Source organism: Kogia breviceps, chromosome 9 (genome assembly GCF_026419965.1).
Source record: "Kogia breviceps isolate mKogBre1 chromosome 9, mKogBre1 haplotype 1, whole genome shotgun sequence".
NCBI classification, from domain to species: Eukaryota; Metazoa; Chordata; class Mammalia; order Artiodactyla; family Physeteridae; genus Kogia; species Kogia breviceps.
This window is the reverse complement of record NC_081318.1, coordinates 51798416-51810528: the sequence shown is the minus strand read 5'-3', so window position 1 is coordinate 51810528 and position 12113 is coordinate 51798416. Positions and strand designations below refer to the sequence as shown.

General features: G+C 45.3%; 1 protein-coding gene across 1 annotated transcript; it reads left to right on the top strand.

Annotated features, from left to right (window-relative positions):
• The first annotated feature begins 1478 nt into the window (after positions 1-1478).
• NPY (neuropeptide Y) lies at positions 1479-9469 on the top strand. Its single transcript, XM_059075052.2, has 4 exons — positions 1479-1639; positions 2600-2787; positions 6838-6918; positions 9271-9469. The coding sequence occupies exons 2-4, from the start codon at positions 2600-2602 to the stop codon at positions 9293-9295; spliced, it is 294 nt and encodes a 97-aa protein (XP_058931035.1). The 5' UTR covers positions 1479-1639; the 3' UTR covers positions 9296-9469.
• The last annotated feature ends 2644 nt before the right edge of the window (positions 9470-12113 follow it).

The following is a 12113-nucleotide window of genomic DNA, read 5'->3' as shown; positions in this document are numbered from 1 at the left end:
AATATTCTAAACATTTGTAACCTAGTATATCTTAATTGTATCTCAACAAAGCTGCTAAGAATAAACATAAATGCACGATTTTTGAAACAAAACGGTTCAGCTGCTAGAAGTGCCTCTCTTCTTATCAAGAATGGAATCAGAGTTAGAAAGTGTTTTGCTCTAACTTTACCAAAGGCTCTTTCACATAAGCATCCCTGAGCAAAGCTGAGAGCCTGGTATTGTGTTCCTGGTATATGTTGGGGTGATGGGGAAAGAGGCAGTCACCTAAGTGAAAGGGATGTTGGTCTTCAAAATTGCTAACACGGAGACACACACACACACACACACACACACACGATTGCTTGCTGCACAGTAACTGATATTTAATTCAACGCTGTCAAAACAGCACAAAAACAAAATGTCAGTTTAACAGACTCACTTGTCATTTTAGCATTAAAATAACGTGTAACTTAACGTTTTAATTCCTAACATGCCTTTTATTCAGAAAGTTTCAGACTTCTAGAAGCATTCATTCAGGGAACTTCAAGACCTAGTCCAGTACATGAAATTCTGATCCTGTAAAAATAGTTTATGCATCTTTCATATTCATTCTACAGGTTCGGTGGGATGTGCAAATTAATGGTGATTGTTTTTTTACCTGTTTCATTTCGATCAGAGCCCGCATTCTCAGTCAACGTTAATCGAACCTATTTGGGACTATGCAACGGCCAGCAGATAAAAGAGAAACTGCTGTTAATTTAACTACCCGGTCGCTTTGGACCAAAATTTTGCATTCGCGCTTTAAGGGGTCTCTCCGGAGCTTCAAACTCCGCTCTTTTTCAGCAAACCCAGAAAGTGTCCCCCCTCTGAGGAGTTTTCAGTCGCTACAGTCTTTCCGGTACCGCCCGGACGCCCAGCGTTTGGGCGAGCTCTTGGGGAGGGCTGATCTCCACGAAAAACAAGCTGGGAAAAGGGGCGAAGCCACAGAAACCTATTCTCAGCCCCTGGGAGAAGCGGGGAGTTGGGACCCTCTAGCTCTGGACTTCGGGCTGGCTCCCGGACCTGCTTTAAGCACAGGAATATCCGGGCACCGAGTAGTCTCCCCGCGAAAGCGCGCTGGAGCAGTGTCCGCGCCCTTGCCGCACGGATCCCGGAGAGGCTTCACCAAGTAGAGAATTCGGGTACCCCCAGCCCTGGCGCCCAGCTCGTTGGTAGTCCCGGTGACAGGTGACAACGATGATCTGGGCTGCTCCTATCTCTGGCAGGAATAGGTGGGGCGTGAAGGAGGGCGAGGTTTGGCCGCCGCGGGAGGGCAGGAACTTTGGCGCGGTTCGGCGCCCTCGGAGCGCGCTGCCTCGCTGGCATCCTGCTCGCTCCCCCTTCCCCCCGGCAGCGGGCGAGTCCGCGTGTGGGTGGCTCCCGGAGCCGATCTCGCGCGTTAGCGGCCCTAGCCCCCTCCCCCATCCCCCGCCCACGGGGTGGGAGTCACCCGAACGTGATTGCCCGAGGCCCCTCCTGCCGGGGCGAGCGAACGCCATAAAAGGCCCGTGGCGACCTGCTCCGGACACCCCATCCGCCGGCTCTCACCCCTCGGAGAGGCGAGCCGGACTGCACAGCACTCGCAGCCCAGCCACGCCCGCTCGCCAGCCCGCCAGCCACCGTGAGTGCCATGACCCGCTCGCTTGGCGGGAGCGAAGGGAGTGCGGGCGCCTGTGAACTTGCCCCGGGCGCCGTCTCACCTTCTGCAGATCCCAGAGCCGCTGGGAGGGTCGCGCCCCGCTCCCCAACCCCTACGCGCCGGGCTCTCGGCGGCTACATTCCACTTGCTCCTTCCTGTCCCCTCTGATGGTACATCTGCCCTCTCCCCGACCCTCCTGGCTGGGTCGTTCCTCTGGGTTATCTTTAGGCGGATAAAGAGGGAGAACACGACCGCATCCCAGAGCAGCTGGCAGTTTCCTCGAGGGTCGCCGCCCGGAGGGAGTTTTCCCAGGCAGCGCTCCCCGAATGAGGACTCCCCGGAGCTTGGAAGACGCGCTCCCTGCCGCCTCTCGGGATCCTTGGGGTCCGATCTGAGCCTGACTGGCCCGGGGGCAGCTCTCTCTCCTCTCCGCCCCCCCCCCACCCCGCAGTTGCCACCCTGAAGTATTCTCAGCCATCACTGTCGAGCTCCTGCAGCCGGGCAGACCAAACGTAGAAAAGAAGAAACTTCTTTCCTCTAACAGGGGGTTTGGGGAAGGGGGTGGGAAAGCGATTAGTCCTCCACGCAGCGGCAGCAACTTCTAATCTGTTTTTTAAAGTGTTTTAAACTGGCGCCGGCGCCTCCCCCAACTCTGCGCCTCTCACCGCGGGATCTTCCGCTCTGCTTCTTGACCAAAGTTGCTCAGAGTGTTCGCGCGGAGCAGCGGGGCCGGGCCAGAGCAGATCTGGACCTAAATCCGCGGGGTGGTGCTCGCCACGCTCCGCTCCCCTCTGCGTGACTGGGTCGAGCGCGGACTGGGGGTGGAGGTGGGGTAGGGGTGGTAGCAGCGGGATGGGCGCGGGGGGTCCAGAGGAAGGCTGCGCGGAGTGTGTATCCTCTGAACCCCCCAAGCCCCCTCCGCTGCCCCTTCGGTGTCCGCAGATGCTGGGTAGCAAGCGACTGGGGCTGTCCGGACTGACCCTCGCCCTGTCCCTGCTCGTGTGCCTGGGCGCTCTGGCCGAGGCGTACCCCTCCAAGCCCGACAACCCCGGAGAGGACGCGCCGGCCGAGGACTTGGCCAGATACTACTCGGCGCTGCGACACTACATCAATCTCATCACCAGGCAAAGGTACGTAGGTGGGCTACGTGGGAGCGACGACTCCGGGACCGCCCCGCTTACACACCCGGAGATCGTGGGGAACTCAGAAGACAGGGACCTTTCCTTTTTCTTCTTTGTGTCTCGGGGCAGGACAGTATCGGGCACATACTCAGCTATCAGTAAATATCAGGGCACTGAGTACATTCCCTCTGCAACTACAGTCACAAAATCCTGATCCCTAGGCTCAGGTTCCCCAGGCTGGGTGGCTGGCCATCTCCTGTCACCCACCCCCTTATCTTTTTTGTTCTTAGAGCAGCTGGGGGTTCTGTTTGGAAACCTGGATAGGAAGGTACCCCGTGAAAGGGGTCAGGAGGGCGCCGGGGAGGTGCTCTAGGGAGAAGGGCGAGCAGGGTATCTATCTAGAAAAACAACAGCACAGGCTAAGGAGGAAACAGCTGGGTCTCCAAAGACATTGCCAGGTTTTCCAACCTGCCCAGACCGAAGTGAATGACGGTATTTAGGAAAAGACAAATAGAACTATTATTTTCCCCCCCTGGACAGTGTTTTATTGCACTCTCAGCCCCTCACTTGACAATCCTGCTCCTAATAAGTAGATATTTAGCAAGAAAATAGTTGATCTAACATGGCAAGACTTTACCCGTTTCATAGCAGGTGAGTTCTGAAAAGGAAATGCCCACTTGGTGCTTTTTTAAGGAGAAACTTACAGTGGTGTACTCACTCTAGGGTGAATCCAGGGATTACTTGTAATCTGAGAAATAGTCATCTTTATTCTGAACCCCCAGAAAGCTAAGATGAAAGGCCATATTTCACCCTCAACATCAAATCTTAAGCAAAAAATCAAATCCAAACTATTTTACAAATAGCATAGGATTTAAAATTTGTTTCCAAAATTGGTTCATCTTAGTTTTGAATCATTCAGTATCTTATTTTAATTACTGAGATCAAGTGACCTTAATAAGCTAAAAACAATGAGCTCTTTACAAACATTTATGTTATTTAACATATTTAAATTATGTTTTGTAAAGTATTGTTTTTTGTTTGTTGTTTTACTATATTTCAGGGAATAGTTGGAAAGCATCCAAAGTGGGGAGAATTTATATTTCTTAATTTTTAACATTTTTTTTTCTGTTTCATCAGAAAGCTGTTTCATTCTGAAAATCTTTTTTTTAAGTACCAATATATATAGAATCAGAAATACATGAAAGTGCCAGAATTAAATAGTATTGGTTTATGATCCTTGAAGTCGGATAATTTTCATTAGTGAAAAGCAAGAATGTCTTATATCTAATAGACTTTTCAGAAAGTTAATTGCTTCAAATTCTTGCTTATGCTATCATATAGACCAGAGAAAAGAACTTTTACAAATTGTTTTTTTTTCTTCTAGGAAAGCCTTTATTAGTTATTTAGTCTGTTAATTATAGCATACAGTAAAACTTATTTTTCAAAGATGATTGCTGTAAACCTTTACTATTGTATAAAGCTTTAGTATCTCAACATGCCTTCCTAGGTATTATTTTCTTCAGTCTTTACCTCAAAGCTTTGAAGTGAGTATAATTATCTCCACTTTACAGATCATGAAACTAAGAACATTTCATGAAAACTTTTTTTTAGGGATGATTAAATTGGAGCCCTCTTCCTATTGATCTTTGGATATTGTCACCACTATCAGCAGTCGATGTGATCTTCAACACCCTTGATGAGGAAAAAATAAGGGAAAGGGATGAGATTCAGGTTAGGTGGGACTGAGTTGGTCCTGAAGCAGTTTTCTGTCTCATCTTCATATAAGTTTCATCTTAGAAACACTCAGAGGCTTATAATCTGCACCCATCACCTTCATTCTGTACTCTTATCATCTTCCCACTGCACACATCCACTCATATGCACATGCTTGTATTTTTGAAAATTAGATTTGTGAACATACGTTCTAATTTGGCATAAATGGTACTGTGATAGCATTCTCTTTCCTCCCCTTTTCTACTCAGTTCATGTTCTAAAGCTATATACTCCTGGTTCATTGCTTCCATAGGTGGCATCATTTATTCTAGAGCATTGATCTACCACATTTTATTTATACAGTCTCCTAGGTCAGTGATTCTCAACTGGGGCTGACTTTATGCTCCCCAAGACACTGGGCAATGTCTGGAGACATTTTCGTTTGTCATAGTGGTGGGGTGGGAAGGTGCTACTGGCATCTAGTGGGTAGAGGCCAGGGAAGCTGCTAAACATCCTACAATGCCTAGGACAGCCCCTGACAACAAAGACTTATCCCACTCAAAATGTCCACAGTGCCAAGATTGAGAAACTCAGCCCTAGACTAGAGTTTCTCCCTCTTGGTCTCTCATTGTTATCACCTGAGAGCTTTTAAAATATACTGGTGCTGGGCTGTAACAGCAGCATCAGTATATTTAATGAACTCGTGAATTAAATTAGAATCTCCCCGTGGAGGGGGGGGGGGGCATGGGGTTGGCCTTTACAGTGATTTTAAAAGCTCCCCAGGTGATTCTAATATGCTGTCAGGTTTAAGAATCTTTTCCCTAGAGATGCTATCTTTGAAAGTTAAAGCATTGTGGAGAAGAAGGATAATCCAGAATTAATTAGAGATGGAAGAACAGTCATCACTGCTGCTCTGGGTACCACTTTCTGACTGTGTAAATTCTGCTGTTACAGACTTAGGTTCTCTAATGGTAAATTGGAGAAAATATTCTCCAGTTCTTTAATTCACTGGAGTATGATGAAGATAAATGAGTTAAGGTTGCCCAAGAGTTTTAGCATAAGTAAAATCAACTGATGGACAGAATAAATACATATAAGCAGCAGCCTGCAGCCTGTTACTACAACTCCAGAAAATCTTTGAGGAAATCTTACAAATGATGGGGGCAGGGTGAGTTCCAGCAAAGGAGCAATAATAGGAAATCTTTCCCCAGAATTTAGATTTAATTGTGCTCAATAGGCAGTTAGCATATATCCTCCATCAGCTTTGTTCCGCTGTTTTATCTGTTAGCTAATCAATCCACGCCAGGCTTATTTTTCATTTGTGGAAAAAAGCGGCTGCTGATGTCCAATGCCCTTTCTGAGAAAGGGAAAAACAGACTCCTCAAAAAATTCAACTTGCTGTAGGCTTGTCAGATCCTTTAACACTGAGAGAGACAGACAGACAGACTAATGTCCTCACTTACCTGGAACCAACAGCATATACTACCCTGGCAGGAAAACATAACCTTGAATTCATATATCGTCCTATCCATATCCTGCTGTGGGAGAAAAGAGACCAAGAACATTTCCATGGACCAGAAGGATTCCTTCGTATTTTCAGGGCAGATTAAAATCACAGCATGAGAGAAGGCTTTTAGCTTTTGGCACCCCAAATAAATATGGACTCAGGATCTGTTGGCAGCTGTGAGAATGGGTGCATTTCAACAGCAGTAATGTGCATTCTTGTGTATTGCTCTATCACTTTCAAAGCATTGTGACTTACATTGGATATTCATCGAGACTCTAATCTAAGCAGGAGTTATGATTTTATTTTTACAAATGGGAGAACTGAGATTCAAAGACACAGGTGAGTCTAGAACTTCAGTCTGATGAGTTTTTCTTAGGCCTGTTTCTGAAATATCATCTGGTCTCTTTGTTAAGATTTAAACTGATGTATATCACCAGAACTGGAAGCCAATTAGCTAATTATGGAAACATTTAAAATCATACTTTGATGTATTTTAATTTATTTCCTGTCTCCTAGTTATAAAACTATACATATGTATTGTTTGTGATAATATAAAAAGGCAAGAATTTGACTAGGAATTTTGGTTGGGTTATATAATCTGCTAAGTTATCTATTAAGTATTTAAGCAAAATTTAAATATATATATAATTTGAAATCATATTTATGATGTTTCTGTGTCACGTATGTTTCATTCACCTAGATTACTCGTTAGCAGATGATCAACTGAAAATAACTTTTATATTTAATACCACAAATCTTTTCTTTTCCTAAAGGTTTTTATGGTTCCTCCAAACTTGCTTTAAAGGACTTTTACTCTCCCCCACCCTGCTTTTTTTTAGATACGGAAAACGATCTAGCCCTGAGACACTGATTTCAGACCTCTTGATGAGAGAAGGCACGGAAAACGTTCCCAGAACTAGGTATGAAAACACTTGTGTGGGGACATTATTGCAGAGTTCAGGTACCCAGGAGAGGGAAATCAGAGAGGGCCGCTGGGAGGAGGCGTTTGGAATGGGGTCTTCTAGACCAGGTAGGATTTGAACAGAAAGAGGGGTGGGGGACAGAGCAGGGAGGGCCTTTCTCTTCACACACTCATTTGCAAATCTCTAAACTGCTGTGGGATAATATTTTCTGGCTCAAATTATTTGATGTTCCTTTGAACTTTTAAATATGAGTGACCTTAACCTCAGAAATTATTCTATAGAGAATTTCTCCCTGGCTTAGATGGTGGAAGCATAGGGTAAGCAGCCCATCTCTACCTTGAAATGACCAACTCTCCATCTTTGGCTGAGGTCATCTTTTTTTTTTTTTTTTTTTTTTGCGGTACGCGGGCCTCTCACCGCTGTGGCCTCTCCCGTTGCGGAGCACAGGCTCTGGACGCGCAGGCTCAGCAGCCATGGCCCTCCGGCCCAGCCGCTCCGCAGCACGTGGGATCCTCCCAGACCAGGGCACGAACCCGCATCGCCTGCATCGGCAGGCGGACTCTCAACCGCTGCGCCACCAGGGAAGCCCTGAGGTCATCTTTAGTTGTTATACCCTACGTGGAGGATCTACACATCCTAGGAAATGCCCCTTCTGGTTCTCACTCCAGTCTTCCTGGTTTTACACGAAGCTGTAGATAAATTGAGGGGTACTCCTGCTTACTTTGTGACATATTTTAGTTCAACTGATGTCACATCATAATTTATCACATTCAATGAATGAACAAGAATGACATTATTCCGGGCTTCCCTGGTGGCACAGTGGTTGAGAGTCCGCCTGCCGATGCAGGGGACACGGGTTCGTGCCCCGGTCCGGGAAGATCCCGCATGCCGCGGAGCGGCTGGGCCCGTGAGCCATGGCCGCTGAGCCTGCGCGTCCGGAGCCTGTGCTCCGCAACGGGAGAGGCCACAACAGTGAGAGACCCGTGTACCGCAAAAAAAAAAAAAAAAAAAAAAAAAAAAAGAATGACATTATTCTTAGGGCTTGTCTGGAGCCTTGGGGCTTTCTTGGAGTGTGGACCTGCCTTAGGAAGGGTGCCCTCTAATATCTAGGTGTCAAAACATTGGGCTGGGGTCCTCCTGAGCGAAGACTGTGGGTGAAAAGATGCCTGGTCCTCGTCCGTTTCCATAACTGACTCTCCTGTCCCAGGCCCCCTGCCCCTACCCACCAATAAGATCACATGGCATATGGTTTATCCAATTCTGTGCTAGCTAGTCTGCCTTAAACCCAGAGCTCTACAACATCAAGAACCAAGTTCCCCAGAAGAGGTCACTAGAACACTTGCTCAGCACGTGTGACTGGCTTGTCATTCTTCATTGGGTTCTCCCTAGAGGATGGGCCAATGACCCTCTGAGCCACCCGCCTCCCCCGCCAACCTCACTCTGTTCTCTTGTGAAATGGCCAGCCAGGGTGAAGGTGCAAGTCTAGTGCTGTCAGGTTTGTTTTCTCTGAAGGAAACAACAATTTGGTCTGGAATAAAACTCCAGTGCTCTTGTCCCTGGCGGTACCAGCCAACACTTGAACATCAAATGCAAGGGAAGCAGGTGGAAAACTCATAAAGGTGGTTTTGAAATACTAAGCAATACATACTTTTGAATGTTTCATTGATAGGCATATGGTGTTTGCCACCATAAAAAGTTTAGGATATGCTGGTATCTACTTAGGGTTAGAAATATATGATCATCCAGGCCGGCTTCTCGCCTTGCTGCTGCTCTTTGTTTCGTGGCCATGCATCACACGCTTGGTACATGAAATAGAGTTAATTGTACTCTGATCGACAGCCTCAGTCATGTGCGCTTAGAAGGAAACAAAACTTGACAGCCTGGAAGTTGCCTGTGAATGCTATTTTATTTAAAAGGGTTCTTTATAGTCTAATAAATAGCACCTTACTACATTTAAAAAAGCCTTGCAGGGAAACACAGGAAGCATATTCAGAGTTGAATAACAGTATTTTTTTTTACGGTTTCATGTGATTCCTGTAGTTTTGATCTTCAGAAATATTGCAGGGTTCTTTGGCTTCTTTGATAAATACAGAGCCTTTTAAATACTCCCTCTGAGATGTGCCTGAGACTCCCGTTAACATGAGTGAAAGCTACTCAGCTGGGTCTCTGTACCTTATGCCACTGTCTCCCGCTCTGATATTCTACATGGCCTCCTATTTAGAATGCCAACAGCAGACTTTTCAACAGTTTCTGATCATCTTTCAGTTCAGACCTGAATGTCTCACTCTTGCAAGGCTCCCAGGAAGTTGGGAAGCTTCTCTTACGTGCTTTGCTTCTTGTGTTTGACAGGCTGGAAGACCCTTCTATGTGGTGATGGGAAATGACACTTGCTCTCCGGTCTTTGCCTATTTTTCAACCCCTATTTCATCCTGTAAAACTAGTCTGCCTGTCCTCCCAATGCATGCGGCCCCTTTGCTCACCTCTACAGAATTTCCTTTTGTCAACGTTGTATATATGTGCGGTTAAATAAAGTACCATGCATTCAAAAGTGTATGTTCTTCAATGCAAAATCTGCTGTTGCAGTAATAAGAATCATTTGAAGTTATTCATTAAATCACAATCTCCCTCAAGTAGCAGATTCAAGGTTTGTTTCACCAATGTTAAAACAGTGCCTATGGAAGATATAAAGATATGATTTATGACGACCAAGACTCAGCTGTGGGGGATGGGTGGGTGTGAACAACAGACATATTTGGAAACACAGAGCAGGGCAATACTAATTTCTAACAATTTGCTGAACTTTTTCCCCCATTCATATGGAAATCTTGCTAACCTTGTTAGCCTATGCTGTCAGCAGAAAGGACTGATGTCTAATAGAACTTCCTGCAAAATGTCCTGTATCTCCTCTGTTGAATACAGTAGTCACTAGGTACATGTGGCTTTTGAGCAATTGAATGTAGTGAGTGCAAATAAGGAGCGGAGTTTTACATTTTAGTGTATCTTAAATAGCTATGTGTTTCCAGTGGCTACCATATCAGACAGCTCAGATCTACACATTTACTTAGGCCACCACTCTTAGAATTTGAGTCATAAACAGAAACACACTGAGTAGGGTGATTATCTTTTCACACAACATGGGGTATGATAATTAATTTAGCTAAAGGTTATTAAACTTCCCCTCTCTTTCACTTATTAAATAAGTACTCCTTCCACGTACTTATTTGCATGGGCTTAGTATTAGATTCTTATGTGTAATTTCTAAATCAAAGAAAATGGGCCTCATCCTATATTTGTACTTTGAACCACACCATAAAAAATATGCACAAATATTTTTATGTGATGTCTTAAAACTGCTTACAAAAACCCTGTACACACCATGACTTAGGGAATTATATGGTATACAAAATATTCTTTGTTCCTAAAGCATTCTAATGTTTCTCCAGTGCCCTTATGAAAGGAACCAAAGAGGTCCCTCATCCTTTCCATCGTATGAGGACATAGCAGGACGATGCTGGCTATGAACCAGGAAGCAAGCTCTCACCAGACAACAAATCTGCTGATGCTTGATCTTGGGTTTTCCAACCTCCAGAACTGTGAACAATAAACCTGTGTGGTTTTTAAGCCACTCAGTCTACGGTAATTTGTGCTAGCAGCCCGAGTGGACTAAGACATCCCTGGGAAACAAAAATTCACTTTAAGAAATACAATAATGGTTAAAAAAAAAAAAAATTGCACAACTACATTCCAAGAGATTCCCTAGTAGTACTTCTGAAACATTTTCAGCCTGATAACCCTTCTTGGAATGAGTTTAAAGGCACCATACCTCCCATATATCATTGCAAATAATAATAATAATCCTTGCTAGAGTTACAGTAAGAATAATTCAACCTTCATTAATGAAATGCCTGTGAGCCATATAGTCATTATCAAGTAAATGTATGAGAATTGATGAAGTTCTCCTCTGATCCTAGCTTTATTCAACATTCTAAGAGGTATAAATTGTGTATGTGTTTTTGTAGGTGCCATTGTGTTTTTATTTTGATCCTTTCAGTGCTCATGACACATTCAAGCAGAGGATTATTCCCCCCCCCCATTTTCACAAGTGAGGAAACTGAGGCCCAGGGAAAGTAAGTGACTTTCCCCACTGCATTCAGGTTAGGGGAATTTGACAGCAGCTGCTCTAATTTCAAACTTTACCCTGCCGGTGATGTCTTGTGGAAGAAGTAAGTCAAGACCCGGTCATATATAATCTAGTTAACAACATAATCGTGGCACACTTAAAACAAATCAGAGAATACCAAAGTACTAAACCGTATAAAAGGCATTTAGAAATGGAAATGAGTGTGGGTAGAATTAGCTAGAAAAGTCTTCAAAGAGAACATGAATGTTGAGCTGGGATTGAGGACATTCTGGGTGAGGTGACCAGCTGAGCTCAACACAGAGGTAGATCAGCTTGCAGAGTGGCCAGGGTTGGATCAGTGAAACAGGTCCAAGAATGGCCAAACTCACTCATCCATTCGTTCATTCACACACTTAGCATTTTTTGAGCACCTAATACCTATTGGACATTGCACTAAGCACTGGGCATACAAAGATCAGTAATAGTTTCTCAGGGAATTTGCCATCCAATGAGGGAGACAGATAATTAGTGCATTGTTGGAAGTGCAGAGACGGGCGTGTTGGAGTTTGGGGATGTTAGGGGCCTCCTTTCCACTCATGATGCCTCCCTTTGCAGTTTCCTGACAAAGGAGCTATAGATTTAACAAAGTACCAGATGGGCAAGTATCCAATGAAGCCAAAGGCAGGGCTGCCCTAAGCTGAATCAGGGCACCTGGCTGAGGCCTGAACCTCTAGGGTAGCCCAGCCCCCATACCAAACCTCAGCACCCTGGTGGGGAGTGGCAGGAATAGTGAGGTCTGTGGCAGTCTCACAAGTCCACTTACCCAAACAGCACACAGACAGGAAGAGCCAGCCAGCCACGTCCAGCAGCAGAGGGAGGAAGAGAAGGGACACTCGTGAATGCGTGTTACCTTCTGGTACGATATCCCTGCCCACAGTGCAATGTGGTCTCCAGAATCAATCAGAATAGCAGCTTCATTCCATGCAGGGGGAGATAGTAAAAGAGAACAGAGGAGGAGCAGCCAGAAGCCTCTACTGGCCAAGCCTAAAACTTAAGCCCTTTGAATTCAATA

What these genes read in the sequence shown, in the direction of transcription:
- NPY (XM_059075052.2), top strand. Translation starts at nt 2,600, where the DNA reads ATGCTGGGTAGCAAGCGACTGGGGCTGTCCGGACTGACCCTCGCCCTG. An exon ending in AATCTCATCACCAGGCAAAG is followed by an intron (nt 2,788 to 6,837) that starts GTACGTAGGTGG and finishes GCTTTTTTTTAG; the next exon opens with ATACGGAAAACGATCTAGCC. An exon ending in GAAAACGTTCCCAGAACTAG is followed by an intron (nt 6,919 to 9,270) that starts GTATGAAAACAC and finishes TGTGTTTGACAG; the next exon opens with GCTGGAAGACCCTTCTATGT.